The sequence below is a fragment of the Cicer arietinum genome, chromosome 1, assembly GCF_000331145.2.
Source record: "Cicer arietinum cultivar CDC Frontier isolate Library 1 chromosome 1, Cicar.CDCFrontier_v2.0, whole genome shotgun sequence".
Taxonomy (NCBI): Eukaryota; Viridiplantae; Streptophyta; class Magnoliopsida; order Fabales; family Fabaceae; genus Cicer; species Cicer arietinum.
In genome coordinates, this window is record NC_021160.2 from 7,213,277 (window position 1) to 7,232,335 (window position 19,059).

The 19,059-nt window shown below is 28.8% G+C and overlaps 3 protein-coding genes across 3 annotated transcripts in view; all 3 read left to right on the top strand.

Annotated features, from left to right (window-relative positions):
* Positions 1 to 7,083: 7,083 nt before the first annotated feature.
* Positions 7,084 to 9,478, top strand: LOC101492793 (patatin-like protein 7). Its single transcript, XM_004486388.4, has 2 exons — positions 7,084 to 8,154; positions 8,693 to 9,478. Exons 1-2 carry the CDS (start codon positions 7,207 to 7,209, stop codon positions 9,050 to 9,052), a joined length of 1,308 nt encoding a protein of 435 aa, XP_004486445.1. The 5' UTR covers positions 7,084 to 7,206; the 3' UTR covers positions 9,053 to 9,478.
* Positions 9,479 to 11,651: 2,173 nt separating this feature from the next.
* On the top strand, positions 11,652 to 15,990 carry LOC101493123 (accelerated cell death 11). The gene is made up of 4 exons (XM_004486389.4): positions 11,652 to 11,998; positions 12,607 to 12,779; positions 15,202 to 15,347; positions 15,695 to 15,990. Exons 1-4 carry the CDS (start codon positions 11,804 to 11,806, stop codon positions 15,799 to 15,801), a joined length of 621 nt encoding a protein of 206 aa, XP_004486446.1. The 5' UTR covers positions 11,652 to 11,803; the 3' UTR covers positions 15,802 to 15,990.
* Positions 15,991 to 18,701: 2,711 nt separating this feature from the next.
* LOC101505369 (30-kDa cleavage and polyadenylation specificity factor 30) overlaps positions 18,702 to 19,059 on the top strand; it is a 9,026-nt gene continuing 8,668 nt past the window's right edge. Inside the window, exon 1 of the mRNA XM_027336313.2 lies at positions 18,702 to 19,054. Coding sequence (XP_027192114.1) covers positions 18,896 to 19,054 — 159 coding nt within the window. The 5' untranslated portion in view covers positions 18,702 to 18,895. The remainder of the gene's footprint in view (positions 19,055 to 19,059) is intronic.

The window sequence follows — 19,059 nt, forward strand, 5'->3', positions numbered from 1 at the left end:
CACGATTGATCCAAAGGAATGTATATGTTAACTCATCCACTGTGTGTGACATTTGGGCATATCGCTTTATTTTTATTGGGTAAATCTGTTAGAATTTTCAGTTTTTGCATTTAATGAATAATTATTAATTTCTTTTTTTTACATATTTGTAATGTATTAGGTAGATAGATATACTCACTTCAGTTTCGAAATAATCGATTTGTTTAATTATTTTATTTAAATTAGAAAATATACAAATAAAAGAAAAATAATAATTTTTTTATTAAATTATTTATTAAGTATTGGATTATTTATCATACTATAAATATAAAGTGAAATATATCTAATTAAAATATGATTGATATATGTATTATTAATTAGATTGTATACAGTTGAAATAGTCTTAAAAATGAAATTGTCAATAATTTTATGACAATTTTTTTGACATTTTAATCAATTAGTGTATAACGAGTGAAATCATATTAATAAGTTATATGTATAAATTAGAATTAATCAAGTTCTGAAGTATATTCCACTCATTTTAAATTTTATTTAAAAACAAATAATCAAGTTTCCATTAGAGATAAATTTTTTAAACTAAATTACTTATTTTAAGTGATGCATATCGAATAACCTTTTTTGGGTATATAAAATGTCTTAAACATATTTCTAATATCTAAAGTATGATTACTTTGTTTTTTGTATTTGAAAAAAATTATAATTTTTAAAAATATGACATCTTTCTTGCGGTCGATTTAGTCAAATGAATATTTTTAATTATATTTTATAAATATTTAATAAATGTGAAATCGATAATCTCCTTCAACTAAAAAGAAAGAGAAAAATATTGAAAAAAGAAATTGATAAAAAAGATCAAGAAATACTAAAAAAAAATTGATAAAAGAAACCGAGAATAAATAAAAAATAGAGATCAATAAAATAAATTGAAAATCCAAATTTCAACTCAACAAAGTATATGCTTGCTAACTAATTTATAGTACATCTCTCAATTAATCATCTCCATAGCAATTTTGATGGCTACATAAATATAAAAGGTAGAAAATTTTAAAATATGAAAGACAAAAATAAGAAGAAAGTTTTTTTTTGTTAGATTAAAAGTGAAAATTGTAACCCCTAGAATGAATATCTCCATTGGTGTATGAGAATGATTGGAATCTAAATCATTGAATAGAAAAATAATAGTTGATTTTTTAATAGGGGGAAAAATATATGGTGAGAATTCATGAATGAAAAAATACGGAAAAAAACAGTACCGTGAAAAAAACCACTAAATTTAAAATTTATCAACAATTGAGTGAAAAGAATCAGACAAGATCCAAGAAAAAGAAAAGTAAGTATAAGCAAAGATTAGAAAAAAAAAATGAAAAAGAAAATATTTGGCAGTAGCTAATTGTCGGTACTACCGTACAATGCATGCACGAACTTTTTAGACGAGTAGTAAATAACAGGCTGTATATATATATATATGTATATATATAGAGAGAGAGGGAGAGAGAGACCACATCTTTGTGGTAGGCCCTAGGGAGATTTTCCCTCTGACCCTCACAGTGAGAGCAACCAAGAGAGAGCAATATAATGGCATTGAACAAGACATGACATGAGGAGTGTGATAGCAAATCAAATCTCATCTATAACATTAATGTCCGAAATATCAATCAAAATTCACAAAGAGTACATGGGTCATACATATAGTACTACTTTTCTGTTGGTGTTAGCTCGCAAAATTTAATGCCACAAACCAAATTCTTAGATATGGCCATGACTATATATACATAGGGAAACAATTGAATTGAAGGGCGATAATAAAGAGATGTAAGGCCAACAAAAAACCTATTATGATTTTTTTTTCTTCATTAAACGTTGGATTCTTAAAGTGGAGAATTAAATTATACAAACGGGTGTTGCACAATTCGACTGCTTTCTTATAAGGCATTCAATGAAAATATATAGAATGTACAAATTTAGTATTGTGGATGAGAGATTGTCTTATATTAATCAGAATAGATAAATTCATATATGTTTTGAATTGGATTACAGTCTAACTTGTTAGAAATAATATTTGGAGGTTTAATTTTTGAATTTATAATTTATATAATGTTTTCCTTCATCGACTCTAATTTTAATGAATTAAAATATAGAGTGAAGTGTGACACAACATCTTTTAATGATGTAAATGTTATTGTATTAGTAAAAGTTTAATATCATTATAAAAGTTATTACTATGTGCAATTAAAGTAGACACAATTGATCCTTAAACATCTACCATGGAGGTAGAGTGTTGTCTTAACAATCTATCAATTTAGTCATCCCTTTTGGTCAATCTCACATAGTTGACATTGTCTATGAGATTAAACTCACAAGTAGAGCCATCAAAAAAACCCCCAACTACAAGGTCCCCTTACTTTTTTTGTTTTATTATTATGCCCCCTATCAAAATAATTTTTTAAGGGCCCCTTAATTTCGGCCCATTATTTCATGGGGCCTAAGGGAGGGGGCTCTAAGGGCCCATAGGCCCCTAATATTTTGTTAATTTTAAGATTTTTCTCTTGAAAAAAAATTTATTAAAAAAAATAAAAAAAATTTATCGAAAAAAGAAATCAGAAACTTTTTATCGAAAAAAAATGGGAAATTTTTTATCGAAAAAAAATCGAACATTTTTTATCCAAAAAAAGTCGGACATTTTTTATCGAAAAAAATCGGACATTTTTTATCGAAAAAAAATTAGAAATTTTTTATCGAAAAAAATCAGAAATTTTTATCGAATAAAAATCGAAAAATTTTATAGAAAAAAATAAATAAAAAATTATCGGTGAAAAAATTGAAAAACTTTATTTCTCAAAAAAGAAAATCGATTCTTTTTTTAAAAAAGTGGGCCTATGGGCCTCCTATGCCCACAAATTTTTAGGGGGCTTTTAGTTTAGGGGGCCTTATTTTTGGGGGCCTTTTAAATTATTAATTTTTTTGGCCCCTTCAAAATGTGGGTTGGGGCCAATAATTAGGGGGCTTGTCAAATTGACAGCTCTACTCACAAGGGTTTCTACCATACATAGAGTCGCAGACCATTTATCCTAGATTAGGGGTTATTGTTTTGATGCATTAAAATATTTATATTACTTGAAAATCGATGATAATGATAATTTATAAATGCATACTTTTCAAAACACATATGTGTGTTTTCACAAAAGATAAAATTGTGAAGGCTCGCATAAAACCTACACTCCTCATTATGCGTGGCACCAAATCACATTATACTATAAAATCATCGATAATGGTGTTCTCTAATTTCTTCAAAGCTACTATTTAATCAACACCTACACTCTTCAAACCTAACATCAAACACTTTTTTAAATGGATCCTACCAAAAAAATTACAATTTTTTAAAAATTATTTTACAATTTATTGAGTGAACTTCGTGAAAAAAAATAGTACTCCCAAATAGTACTCCCTATGTTCTACAATACTTCTCACATTTTTTTAAAAAATGTATAAAGGAGTGTCAATTTAGTTCTCAATCCAATTTTAATTTATTTTCTACAATTGTACCATCTATGAAATACAATGTATATGATCAAGCCCAAATTATTATTCATTTGTTTTGCATATTAGTAAAAAGTACATTAATAATTAATAATAATAATAATTTATAAAATTAGTATTTTATTTATTTATTTATTATATATTTTTTTTTAATTTGGATGAAATTGTCAAATGTATTTGTTACTTAGAGGAAAAGAATATTAAATTTGATAACTATCACTTTATTTAAAAAAGTGTTAACTATCAAATATGTCTTTTTTATATTTGAGTTAAGAGAATGTTAGCTAGTTAGGATATCCGTTTTACCAACTCATGGATTTTTAGCAATGACTTACGCATGCTTTGAAATTAATCACCGGTCAAGAAGTGTATGGAGTAATTTTGCCAAAGAAGTAAATGGAATAACCGAAAACTACTTTGTTTTCATTTTTAAAATAGCAGTACTTAGTCACTTACCAATAAACAATTAGGATTATTTTGCAAAATCAATTACTTTATGTTATCCCATGAAGAAAACGACACAGTGATATTGATAAATTGTTAGAATAATTAGATAAGATTAAAAACCATGGCATTCCCCATTCCCCCCACCAAGTTTTAAAATATATAAGCTGAAACAAAAGTAACCGGAATAAAGTAACAACACGGGAGAAAAGGTGCAGCACAAAAAGGAAAGAGAGATTATGTTAAAAGACTACATACCCACCAACACAAATTTAAATTTCAACTCACATCATCATTCATCATATATAAAGTTTGTTGAATTGCAACTTTTGTTTGTGGCCTCCTAATTTTTCTTTTCTTTAATTTCAACACACTACTTTCCTTCTCTCTTTAATTTTAAAAATACCATTGGTTTTATCCTTCATACCGGTCATAAGAAACAATTCATCCCTCAAGGCATCGGGGGTACTACAATAAGATAGTACATGTCTTTCGAATTAAATCTTGAATCTTTAATTTGAATTTCAAGTTTGAAACTGAACAACATTAAAAGTCGTACGTTTGGCCTTTACTCATTTTGATAGATTAGTTTGCTCAGTTACACAAAGAAATAAGATTTTCATTATTGTTTGGTTTCATATAAATTTTACATAGTCCCACGAAGTTGTGTTCGATTGATAAATAAAAAGACGTTGAAGGAGTTTTATATACAAGGTCTTGGATTCAACTTCAAAAAACATTTTCTGTGTAGGTATATATATAATATATATGATAGGTACAGTTAAATTTTGATTACATAATCATACATTGATGATCAAGATAAAAAAAAAAAAGTTTGTGATCATATTGTTTAATAAAGATTTGGTTTAATTGCAGTTTTGGTCCCCCTATTTTAGTTGAATCGCGAAAGTAGTCCCCCCATTTTATTTCTCTCCAGTTTTGGTCCATCGAACAAAATTTTGATCCAAAACTTAATGAAATTTCATTTTTTTGGCATTTTATTAAGTCACACAATGCCTCAAAAATCTCATTGTGCAACAATTGTAACTGAAATTTATGATCATAAATGGTGCGGTGTGGCTTTAAAAAATGTCATTTCATCAAGTTTTGAACCAAAATTCAGTTTGAGGGACTAAAACTAGGGAGAAATAAAATGGGATGACTATTTTTGCAATTCAGCTAAAATAGGAAGACTAAAACTGCAATTAAGCCTAAAGATTTAACATTCTCATTATAAACTTGTTTGGAGGTTCAATCTTTAGTTATTTGCATCAAGAAAGTCAAGACATTAAGTGTGTAAACCACTAGATTATGGTTTATAAGTTTGTATCACCAAAATAGATTATTTTGCACTGGTTTATAATGTGACACTCTAATAGCATTTTTTTATATATTATAACTTCATAGTAAATTATATTTTCTCTCATTTTTATATTCACTATCATAATTGTAAAGAAAATATAAATATTAAATTTGTATGCCGTTTTATACTCATCAGTTAGTTGAACCGTTAATTTCATCAAACATTTTATACTCAATATTTTTTTTACAAAAAAGTAAATTTCATTAAAATGTTAAAATGATAATAGTATAATCAAATTGATTGAGACATTCTTCATCCATATTTTAAGATCACCAAGAAAATAAAGAACATGATAACGATATACACAAATAATTCATAAGCTAATGAGAAATTATCAAACCAAAATTTTAATCCTTACAACCAAACTAATTTCTTTAATATATGGACACCAATCAAAAATAATGCAATATCCACAATATTTAATGTTGTCCATCTTCGAAAAAAATATTTATTAATGTTCGTTCATATAGACTACATGTGATCTCTTACATGACCAATTCAACTACATGTTGACAAGTCATATGTAAAGTTGCAAGAGTATTGAATTTGGTGATAACCTCCATTAGTCTCTTATTGAAACAATGCCGACTAAATGAGTTTTTCTCAGGCGTTTTAACAAACACATAAAGTACAAACTTGAAACAAGGTAAAATGTTGCAACGAGATGGGAAATCAAAATACTTCACTAAGACGGCGAACAAAATAACGTCGCACTTGAACGGCAAAATTACAACAACAACAAAAAGAGAGAAAAAACCCTTAAAAATATGTAGAAATTACTTATTTACACATAAAGAGAGAAAAAAAAAGATTAAATAAGTGATTTTAGGTAAAAAAATGACCTTAAAACATCCTCTCAAATTAAAAAAGATGTGAAGAGGACAAAGAAAAACTAAAAAACATTTCTCTTATATTCAATATGTTTGATTATCTTCTTTTAATTATTAATTAGTTATAAATTTATCTATTTCTATTTATCAAAATGAGCCTAAATATAAATCATCTCATTTTGATAATTGAACTTTGATCTATCACATCGTTATAAACTATTCAGTTATGTTGTAGTCAAACTCTTTAGATACACAAACATGGGATTTATGTTTGCTGCTGCTGATAATCCCCTACAATCATACAATCGATATCAGTAAATGTCCGATCTAACTTGATGATCTAATTTAAATTTAATATTCTAAACTATAAATTAAAATTAATTTTTTTTTTTTGAACAGTTCGATCAAAATCGGAAGACTATCAATATTCATAACTACAATAAATATAAAGGGATTTGACGATGATAGTCCAAATTCATTAACAAGTTTATATTTGTATGCATTCAAATCCTAAATATATTAAAAAAAATAGATATAAAAACTATTAACTTGAATTTAAATTTGGATTGAACATATTAATTTTTATTACAACTTTTATATTCGGATACCCCAAATTTTTATACATTAATTTACCATTTTAGTTTCTCTTTATCTTTCTCTTATAATTAAATGACCAGTATATCAAACTACTTTCTATTTCTACCTCTTTAAAGATCGAATGAAGTATTTATCATTTATTAAAAAAGAAATAATTCCCTCCATCCTTCCAAAACCAATATTTTAAACTAAAAAGCAGTAAAGAAGAAAAGAGAAAAATACAAAATAATGACATGGCAATTAATTGGGAATGTTCTTGGATCGTTACATTCACTCATTCTAATTCCTCACTCACTATATAAAGACACGTCCTCCTCCATTCTTCATCATCACAGTTCACCATTTTCAACAACAACACACAAATCATCTCTCTCTCTCTCTAACTTTCTCTCTCACTTAACAAGAACAATAAAAACATTCACACGAATTACAGAAATGGCGGCACTCTCACCAATGAACTTGAACACAATTGACACTGACTTCCAAGTTGACAAACTCACCTACGAAATATTCTCCATCTTGGAGAACAAATTCCTCTTCGGCTATACCGACACCGAAAATCCAAAGAATTCGCTTCCAAATCAAGCTCAATTTCAATCTAAAGATATTAAATCTGCTAAACACGCCGCAGGAAAGGTCAGAATCCTCTGCATTGACGGCGCCGGCGCCACCGACGGTATCCTCGCCGCAAAGTCACTTGCAAATCTCGAATCCTGCCTCAAACGCAAATCAGGAAACCCTAATGCACATGTTTCTAGTTTCTTCGACGCCGTTGCCGGCTCTGGTGTCGGTGGCGTACTGGCCGCGCTGCTTTTCACCCGCGGAAAGGACGGACTACCTATGTTTACAGCTGATGAGGCGGTGAAATTCCTGATCGACAACCGCCGCAAAATCTCCCATCGATCGGGGATTCTCCGGAGAGTTCTCCGACCGGAAACAAAATCAGAGAAGCTTTTCCGAAAGACGTTCGGTGAATCCACGCTGAAGGATACTCTGAAACCGGTTTTGATCCCCTGCTACGACCTTGTCACGCGCTCTCCGTTTGTTTTCTCCCGCGCCGACGCGCTCGAAATCGACGGATACGATTTCAAGATGCGCGATGTGTGTGCTGCCACATCAGCTGATCCAGCTTTCGCGGGGCCCATTGAGATGAAGTCCATCGACGGGAAGACGAAGATTTTGGCCGTTGATGGAGGAGTCGCTATGAACAATCCAACGGCTACAGCTGTCACACACGTGCTTAATAACAAAAACGAGTTTCCGTTTTGTAACGGCGTCTCTGACTTGTTGGTACTTTCCCTCGGTAATGGAGACTCAGACTTTAATGCTGTTAAATCTCCGTCAGGTTTCGTTAGGATCGCTGGTGAAGGAGCTTCCGATATGGTAAGAATAATAAACAAAAATGACATATTATTATTATTTAACAATTAAAAAAAAAATCAATTATTTTTTCATTATTTAAATAAAATCGAAAACGTCCAAGAAAAAAAAGTTGGAATTGTGATTTATTTGTTAATTAAATAAATTAAAAATAATTGGAATTGATTGGTGGTTACTAGTTAGGCTAAAAGTAATGAATGTGTCACCTAACAAACACACCTTTTATATATTATATATTTCTTATAAAAAAGTTTATTTATTTATTTATATTTCTTATTAAAAAAGTGATATGACATTAAGTAGGTTTAATTATTGGCATAGATGATAACTTTAATAAATAATTTAGTGGTGAATACACACACTAAGTGATAAATTATAAGTTCAAACTGGTACTTTAACATATAAAATGTCTGGTCACTTATTTTTACTATGTGAACTGCACTTGTTAGTTTTTAACCATCCGAGCTACACTTATTTGTGACATAGATGATATGTTTCTAATAAATAAAGTGACTGAATGAATGTGAATATGATAATGTAGGTTGATCAAGCTGTATCAATGGCATTTGGAGAGTATAGGGTAAGCAATTATGTACGGATTCAATCAAATGGGGTAATGTCTAAGGCAAATCAAGGGAAGAAAGCAAAAACAGGATCAGATTTGTTGGCTGTTTCAGAGGAAATGTTGGCACAAAAGAATGTGGAATCTGTATTGTTTAAAGGAAGGAAGATTGTGGAGAATACAAATTTGGATAAGTTAGAGTTGTTTGGGGGAGAATTGATAAAGGAACAAGAGAGGAGAAAAACAAGCATTTTGCCAACTGTGGTGTTGAAGAATGCTTCTCCTTCTCCTAGAACTTCATCTGCTACTACTTTGTCAACTTCATCTTCAAGCTCTTAGATCATTCAAGAGAGGAAACAATTAGAGGGAAGATAATCTAAAAATTAGATTTTATTGTGGGGTTAATTAATTTTCATATATGTGAGTTATTTAAAATTTAAAATTTAAAACTTAAAAGTCTTGTGGTTTTGGACTAGCTGCCGCTTGAGATCGATTAAGAAAATTGGGTCTGAGCTGTGCAGTGCTGAATCCTCAACACTACTGCTACCTAAATTTTTTTGTTATCTTTATTTAGTTTTTGGTATATATTACTTGTATTTTAGTGATAGTGATTTGTGCATATGGATATTGTCAAAGGATGAATTTTGTACAAGGTTAGAGTTGTGTTTGATTTGTGAGAATTAGATTGTAATGTTCGCTCAAAATGTCTGATCTGATTGGTATTGTGACTAAATGTGGAAACATTGATTCTGGATTTGATGCATACTAGTATTATACTATCAAAGATGATTGTATAGTTATCATATCAACAAGAAGGAAAAAAAGATTTTGTGTAGCCTTTGTTTTTTGAAATTAAGTAAATTGCAAGCAAAAGGAACCCAAGAGTAATTCTCACATTTGAAATATGTAAACAGAAAAAATTAACCATATAATCAATAGCCAATTAACACAAAATAATCAAAATAATTTGGAAAGTATTATGGGAGCGAAAATTCCACTTCTTCCAGCAAATTTTTTAACGTAAATTTTCAAAACAGAAAATAAATTTCTAAAACTTCAAAATTGCATTTTTCAAAATTTTGATCTGGAAATTTCTAAAACATTTTATATATCAGAATTTCAACCAAAAAACTTGATTTTGAAATTTCTAGTACAAATTTTACACGTGAGAAAGTTTAATGGATTGAAAATTTCTAATGTTCCATAAATTTCAATTTTTAACTTTTCAAAAAAAAAAATTAATTTGACTTTTTGGAATTTCATAAATTTTAAGAACACATACTTCCTTTGATTTATTCTTCTTCACTCCTCTTTTAGTTTTAACTTTATCATATGATGTAACATTAAAGTTATATTGTTTTTTGAGTGTCTGATTAGTGATAAAAGTTTGATATTATGATCTAAAGTAACAATGTTTAAATCACGTATAAGAGACGATTTTAAAATGATCATTAGTGTTGCTGCTATTAATAATAATATTTTTCCTAATTTAAAAAAAAAAAATTGTATTTGAAAATGCAAGTGTAGGCACCTTATTCTTTAATGTCTTTTTTTTCAATAGCATCAAGTGACCGAAAATCCTTTCCACAATATTTTCATCTCATATGATATGTTCCAATGTGATTCATCTCAAACTCTTCTTGATCTTCCATGGTTAATTTTTTTTAGTATATATGAACTGAATCCAACGAGACTGCAAATCCACACAATTTTTAATATGTCGATTTAATAACACAAGGTAAACAATGTGTTGTCTTTAATGAGAATCAACGTGCTCTTTTGGATGTCCCAACTTAATCAACTCTCATGTATTCTTCAATAATGTATTAATTTTTTTTACTTTATACAAATTTATGCAAACTCTCGTAGAATATATCATTTTGATTGTGTTATATTTGATAAACACTTTTATGAAATAATTAATGAAATAATATTTAATGGATTTGTGTTATACTTGATAAACACTTTTATGAAACAATATTTAGTTTTTAAATTTTTTAACCTTTGCACGTTTTCATATTCTCTCAATATTTACGCAAGTCTACTTTACAATGTTCCACCGTCCTCTTCAATATCTGATAAACAAACTCAACCTTACTATCAAATATAAAAAGCCACATCATATACAATTCATCAATATATGTTGAAATTACCAAATTGTAATATTTATACATACAACTGGTAATAATTGCATTTTCTAGACGAATCATTAGTTAGTCCAATTTTAAATTTGAAAAGAAAACACTTTCTTTAATTAGAGTTAAAAATCACCATATTTTTTTTCTTAAAATCATAATTTTTGATGTAAAAACTATGAATTGGGACCAAAATCGTAACAAATGCAATAATTAAGACACTTCAAAGTTCAATTTTAAATTTAGATTATATTTTTGAGAATGTGATAAAATAAAGAATCAAAAGATACAATTAAGGCAAATAAATAAATAAAAGGTTAAATAAGTTTTTAGTTATTGTTGAATTTTAAAATATTATTTTTAGTCTTGTAAAAAAATATAATTTTTTGTCTCTAAAACATTCTTTTGTAAGTAATTTTAGTCTCTACTGAATTAAAATATATTTAATTATTCTTTAATTTTAAAATTTTGGACGAATTTTTAAAATTATAAAAAAATTCTCCACAAAAATTTAAATATTTTAACTTACAATGAATTTAAAAATTTAAAATAAAAACAACAAAAATTTAAATTTTAAAATAAAATTTTAAATTTATTTTCTATATTTTTTTTAAATATTTTAAAAACCTTTTAAAAAAGTTCTTCAAAACTGTAAGTTAATTTAAAAATAAGACTAAAACTGTTTACATTAATATTCATCGAAATGTATTATTTTTTTTAGGAATCAAAAGCAAGATTGAAAAGTAATTTACCTTTTAATAATAAATAAATAAATAAAAGATGAGATATTTATTCTGAAAAGTAGCGTCGCAACGAATCATACATTGAGTTATATTGCCGAAGAATCATACCATACCATCATCATATTGCAAATCAAATCATACGCAGCACTGAACAATTTGACACCATTGTTCAACACAAACACAACTGCATAAGATCCCCTTCTTTTGTTTCAATGGCTGAATCAGGGAGCGACAAAACACTCCATCAAATTGCATACGCATTTAAAGACCTCGCTAACACTCTCTCCAATTCCAATTCCGCAGAACTCGACGTTGCTCCATTCTCTCGTGCCTGTTCTTTCATTTCACCTCTCTTCGGTTTCTTAGGTTTCGCATTCAAGTTCGCCGAGAAGGATTACGTTGCCAAGGTATGTTTATGGCTTTGGTCCATTGTTTAATTTTTCAATTTTTTCGCAATGCTTAAAAGGGTAATCCAAAGTTTTATTTTTTATTTATTTCTTTGTCCCTTTCATTACGTTGCCATTAGGTGAGGAATTTAGTAATTTAACTTTTTTCTGTGTGTGGCTTTGAAGTCAGAACCCTTGATTTAAATCATATTATTATTGTTTTTTTTTAATTTGCAGTTATTATGAATAGAAAGGAATGAAAAAAAATGAATTAGTGGCTGTGTAGTTCTTTTGTGCTATGAATCACATACACAAATATGTGGACATTAGTATAATAATTTGAGAAAATAAAAGTGATCGAATGTAACATGTTTAGTCATTATCGGACTTTGAACACGTTTCAATCTGATGTGCATCCATGTCGTGTCAATATTGGAGACCGGACACACCTTCAATACGATGTGTTGATGCTATAATTTTTATCCATGATTTGCTTTCATCTTGAATGATCTCAAGAAATCAAGTGGTTATATGTATATCGGTATATGAATACTTTGAACACTTTCTCCTTAGTGCTTAGTGTATATACTTCATGTCAAGGATATTAATTGATTGTTTAATGGTTTTAGGTTAATGATCTAGCCGAGGCATCAAAGTCCATTCAGACGTTAAATTCTTTGATTGATCATGATGTACAAGCCAATTCTGTCAGGAATGCTGGCAGCCATACTAGAAATCTGTTGAGAGTAAGACGCGGACTTGACATGGTCAGAGTACTCTTCCAGCAAATGATAGTTACCGAGTATGTGCGTTGGTTACTGCTTTGCAATTTGATTCTTGCTAGTTTCTTCTATCTTTAAATTTCTATGTGTATGTTTTACTTTGAACAATCTTAAGACTATACTAGTTATATTAGGCATGGAAGAGTGGGAAATAGAGTACAATGAAACTCAAGTGGGAGTGCGAAATTGGATCGAAGAGATAGCTTCCACTTCATCCATTAGTGGAAAAAGAAGGCTGAAAATTGATTTCTTCCCCCTTCGCTTATGGCTTAAAGAAAACCATGAGCGATAAAAATGTTTGATGTGTTTACCACATCATTTTTATTTATTTTTTTATTTTTTTATTATCATTGGGATAAGGGAGGAAAATAGGTAGCCAAATGGTGAGTAGAATTTTAAGTTTTAACATTATTAAACTTCAATCATAATAATACCAAGGTTAGTAACAATTGAACTACACGCTCGTTCGTTGGCTTTGTCTTTTTTTATTCAAAAATTAGTTGAACTGTGTTTGTGTGAGGTTGTTAATTGTACTATGTCATGTTTTCAATTTTCATTTCATTAACAAGAAAAATATTTTAGGGTTGGTGACCTATTCCAATTAGCTTCCGTTTGTTGTTTCATTTTTAACTTGCAATTAGTTGGAAGTAGATTTCACTCCTTCCACATTGGTTCAGATTCAATCTTCCTATCACTTTCATTGGAAAACCAGTATGACCTAGTAAAATTAGTAGACATTTTGTAGTTTATTTTATTTTTTATAGTGTGTATTGATTATTATGGTTTTTGAAAAAAAAAGTAATTTTTTCAATGAAATGGACAGGATGGGATTGGTATTGTCAAAAATCTGTCGAAACGATTCACTTTTGGCATTTTTGTCTGATATTTTGTTTTTTCTTCTATTATAGTGTTTTTGTTGAACAGGTTCATGCCATGTTAAGTTGCACATTATAATATCAAGGAAGTGAATGTTTCAAATTCTGTATCACAACTAGGTTTAGTTCTCAAAATATTCGTTATTAGTACCAATTCACAGTTCATCATTTTCTATCACTTTTTGCGGTTCCTGTTGTGCTGTTTGATATCAATTTGAAAATGAAAGTTGTTTGAAGTTCTGTCTGCACTAACGGTTAAATGTTCACTAGCTGGCCTAATATGCAGGAAACAGATGAAATAACTCAAATTAGTTAATAATTTTGTGAAATGTTCCTTAATGACATTCCATTGCCTTAAATTTTGTGCTTTTGAAGAACTTGCATTTGCGGCAGTGTATAAAAATATGTGGTATCGGTACAACACATCATTAATTTATGACAGGAACAAGAAAGTATACACGTCTTAATAATTTCGTGAAATGTTCCTCAATGACGATGACTACCATTGCCTTAAATTTTGTGCTTTTGAAGAACTTGCATTTGCGGCAGTGTATAAAAATGTGGTTTCGGTACATGATACTCATTAGTTTATATGACAGGAACAAGAAAGTATACATGTCTTAATAGGGTTAGTATAATTTCATTAAACTGCCGTAGAGGTTAGCATGATTTTCCCCATTAACAATAAAAGGAAAATCAGTGGTTTCGGTACATGTGTTACTTTTGTAATGTAACAATGAAGTTGTGAATTTTTGCTTTCAGTAATTTTCTGGAAAGTTTTCTACAACTTCTTAGAAAAAATTCCTGACTAAACACACCCTTGGCTTAGCTTGTCCAGAAGTACTTTCTTCAAAAAGCTTACTTGCCTTATTGCAAAAAGTGATTATCTCCAATCCCATATCCTTTTTGTTTGTTGAGATCCCACCTCGATTAGAGACAGTTAAAGTAGTTGTTATAAACGATTTGGCAATCCTCACCTTTTAAACTAGCATCTGGGATTGAGTTTTAGGGTATGTGTTGTTCAACATAGAGGAGGAAGAGGAGGGGAAGTAGATATATGTTTGGTTCAACAAAGTAGAGGGGAGGGGAGGGATTTTAATTTGATTTTAAGTTATATTGACTATCTCCCTTCCTCTCTTAAAAACTTAACCAAACACATTTCATTTAAAATATTTACTCCCCTCCCCTCCATCTACCTCCAACCAAACATACTCGTAGATTCTAAGATGGTGTCAGAGTTTATATTAGATTTGTTTGTGCTCCAGACGCGTAGTCTTGGATGTGAGGGGGATTGACTAGAGTAGTCCTTATAGCACTTGAACCAATTGTCACCCCATGAGCTAGTTTTCTGAGACCAACACTTCACATCAAAGGCGTGTCTGGGGTTTGACATAAACACCGATAGTTTCATTTAAATATTTCATTTTCAAAAACTATTATCGACGTCGACATGTCAATGTCATGTCGTGTCTGTGTTAGTGTTTCATAGTAATGAACTCATCTTATGTATAAGAAACACGTGATGGTAACCCTGATATTAATGAGTTCATGTATAATCTTATGGCAGGGGGAATTCTCTTAGAGATCCAGCTTCAAAAGCTTATGAACAAACGCTTGCACCTTATCATGGTTGGGCTATCAGGAAAGCTGTTTCTGCTGGGATGTATGTTATTCCTACACAGGAACAGCTTATGAATAAACTCAACGATGACGGTAAGTGTAGAATTATGTTTGCTTGCACATTTACTCAAATTTATTCTTGAAAATTTACTTGAGTCATTGCTACTATCAAAGTTATCAATTACGTATTGCATAAAATAGCAGTTTGTTCAAACTTTTATTACGCTACAGTGTTGTAGTGCCGTTATAGCTGCTATTTGATAACACTTTGTATTAAATGTGTATTGTTCAAATTCGCCTATAGTATAGCGCTATAATGCCACTAGAGCTGCTATTTGACAAGCATTGGCTACAATGTTCAAAACTTGTATGGTAAATTATGCATTCATGATATGCTCATTTTTTCCTTTTCCTTTTGTTTGTTGCAACTTTTGGTTCAGTGGCGTCAGCAAAAGTCCAAATGCAAATTTATGTTTCAGCATCCGAAGCCGTAATTCAGTACATCGATAAACTCTTTGTTTCCAGAAACTTGGGAATAGATTGGTGAACCTTGGATTGGATTGTATTCAGATTGTGTACAATGTGATTTTCTATTAGGGAGTTGTCTGAAAGTATTAATGTATTTATCAGAATCAATTTATTATAGAATTTGTCTATAATGCAATAGATGTTTAAGAATAAACTTCTCCTGCAGTCTTTGGAGGACTGCATTACTTGTTTGTCATTTTCCTCTTCACTTCAATTTTTGTTTTTTACATTGAATCCATTGAAGGTTTAATTTACCTGAGTCTGATAGCTATGAAGACTCTCCTCAAATAACATTGCATCACGATCAGCATTCAGCAGCATGTAAATAGATGAGGAAAATGAATTGAGTGTATTCATGCCGTTATGAATCTAGATCGTACAATCTTTTGATCATAATGATTTGAATAGTTCAAATCAAATTATTTCATGCAAGTACTTTCAGTCATGACAAAATACATTTTGATAAAAGACGAAAAAAAACTTTTGTTTTTGTGTTCATGGTTAATACAATTTAAAAAATGAAAAAGAAAAATTATTGCAATAGGAGGACTTCCTATAAATTAATTAAAATCCTATTGAATCAATGTAGTTCTTTTATTCGTTTATAATTACTCTTTCATTTGGACCAGTTTGAGTTAATTTTCAATAACCTCAGTCATACTTTACCTCCAATGCAATTAGTTTTTGTGATAAAGCCGAACTAAACCAAAGTATAGAGGTAAAAGTTTAATTTTATTGTAAAAAATATTGTAATTAAATGAAAACACTTTTAATACTTGAATATTCCAAACAGTATAAAATTCCAAAGTATAAATCTGAAGAACAAAATAGAACAAATATGAAGCACAAATTATAACATTGAAAACATATATAAAAAGTTAAATTAATAACAAGTGACAAACACGTGTGAGTTTAATTAGATTATGTTGGATTGAGTTTAGATAATCCGATTGGGTTGATCAGAATCCATGTATACAACAAATATTAGATTAGTTAATTCACACTTATAAAATCTTTCGATATTCTTAGATAGACAAAAATATTAAATTAGTTAATTCAGATGTAATCGATCAAAACAAAATTTAAGAAAATACTTATGAAAGAAAGTCTCCAATATATTTCCGTGTTTTTGGTGGGGGAGCATCACCATATCATTCTAGTTATTAATTCATGTTTTACTTTTGTAACATTTTCATTTTCAAGGCACTCTAACGTAGACCGATTACTAGTATTTTAGGCTGAATTTGGGATCCGAATTTTCAATTTCCCACCCCCTCACCTATACCTCCTACTTCTAATATATTTTAAAAAAATTATTTTATCTTTTTTATTATATTTCTTTTTTTTTTCTTTTTCACTTATATTCGAAACTTTAATAAAAAATATTAGAAATTTTTAAATTTTCAAAACTTTAGCAAAAAATATTAGAATTTTTTTAAATTTTTGAAACTTTAATTGATTATAAAATTTTCAAAATACAAAGTTAGTTTATTTTTGAAAGTCAAAATTAATCTGAAATTTTTAAAATATAATTTATTGTATTTGTAAAATATTTTCGAAGCTTTCATCTTTAATAAAAGTTTCAAAATGCAAATTTTAAGAATTTTTAAAATTTCGAAACATAGATTTTTCGAAAGTTTCAAAAACTAAAATTTTGAAACGTAATTCTATATTTTGAAACTTCTGAAGAAGATGAAAGTTTCGAAAATTTGAAATTTTATTCAAATTTTTGAAATATGAATTTTGTTTAAAATAGTTACATTATTTTTATTTAAATATTGTATTTATAATATAAATATTAATTAAATTTTCTATTATGGAATTTATATTTTGAAAATTTTCTATTTATATTTTAAAAATTTTGAAATTTCCTATTTCGAAAATATTAATTAATTAAATTTTTAAAATTTTCTATTCCAAAAATTTTGTATTATTTGAAATTTTTAATATTTTTTTTAAATTGAAAGTTATATTTCAAATGATTCAAATTAATCAAAAAGTTTGAGAAAAAAAAACTTACTTATGTTTTAAAAGTTTCAAAAATGCTAGACAATTTATTAAAATTTCGAATATATTAGTGAAAAGCGAGAAGGAATTTTTTTTTCAGCTTTATATATATATATATATATTAAAAATGGGGAAATAATTTTTTTAAGTGTTTAAATAGATGAGATGTATGAATAAAGGGGGAGAATTGCAAGTCCAAAAAATCGGTCTCAACAAGCATTTTCAAAAGAAAAATCTTAAAAGTTTACTTCTTTAGATATATGAGTTTGGTCTAGAGTACCAAATCTAATATGCAGAATACCTACACCAAATATTCTTCTACACTCTCCATCTCTATAATATTTACATGGTTTTAAGTTACGCTAATTATTTTTGGTTTTCATTTTCAAGTTAACTCATGTGTACTCTTAATTATTTTGAATATTTATTTCTAAGCATATATTTCACAAAATCTATAATTTTTTTTAATAAAATTTAAATTAAATATAAATTCTTAAGTGTTAAAAATTTAAAAATTAATATTTAATTTATGTCTTGTTAAAGAATTAATTTTTTTTTTAAGAAAAATGTTTATACTATTAAAAGTAATTGAAAAATTTTATTTAAAAATTCAAACGATACATATAAATTGACTTAAAACAAGAGATTAAAAATAAAAAAAATTAAGATTTTATTTATAGAAATTAAAAATAAAATATATGAGAATTAAAAAATTGAGATTTTATTTGTAGAGATTAAAAATTCAATGTTAAATTTTTTTATGATACAAAATATTGGAATTTTATCTGAATTATAACTTATTTAACACAATAATAAATAAAGGAATTGAATCTCTTAGAAAAACACAATTGAAAAAGAATTTCTTTTTCCGAAATAAAAAAGAACATAAAAAATAAAAAACAAAAAACAAAAAACACAAGTGTTTCCTTCCTGGTTCTGTTTTGGTTTGTGCCAAACTCACCCAGTTACTGTGTGCGAGTCCCGCCGTTACCCTCTTTCTCTTTGTTCCTCTTTGAATACATTCACAACAATATTCTCAATTCTCAATATTTTCCCTTCAAAATTCAAATCCCTAATTCACTTCTACCGTTTCTTCTTCCATCCAAATGGAGGATTCCGAGGGAGTCCTCAGTTTCGATTTCGAGGGCGGCCTCGACGCTGCTCCTCCCTCCGCCGCCACCGTCTCCGTTCCCGCCCCACCTTCCGGACCCATCGTCCACCCCGATTCCTCCTTACCACCTTCTATTTCTTCCAATGGTGCCGCCGCCAA

Excerpts from the sequence above, each read along its gene's own strand:
- LOC101492793 (XM_004486388.4), top strand. The coding sequence starts at position 7,207 with ATGGCGGCACTCTCACCAATGAACTTGAACACAATTGACACTGACTTC. Across the intron at positions 8,155-8,692 it reads GTGAAGGAGCTTCCGATATG|GTTGATCAAGCTGTATCAAT; the intron begins GTAAGAATAATA and ends ATGATAATGTAG.
- LOC101493123 (XM_004486389.4), top strand. The coding sequence starts at position 11,804 with ATGGCTGAATCAGGGAGCGACAAAACACTCCATCAAATTGCATACGCA. Across the intron at positions 11,999-12,606 it reads AGAAGGATTACGTTGCCAAG|GTTAATGATCTAGCCGAGGC; the intron begins GTATGTTTATGG and ends TAATGGTTTTAG. Across the intron at positions 12,780-15,201 it reads CAGCAAATGATAGTTACCGA|GGGGAATTCTCTTAGAGATC; the intron begins GTATGTGCGTTG and ends ATCTTATGGCAG.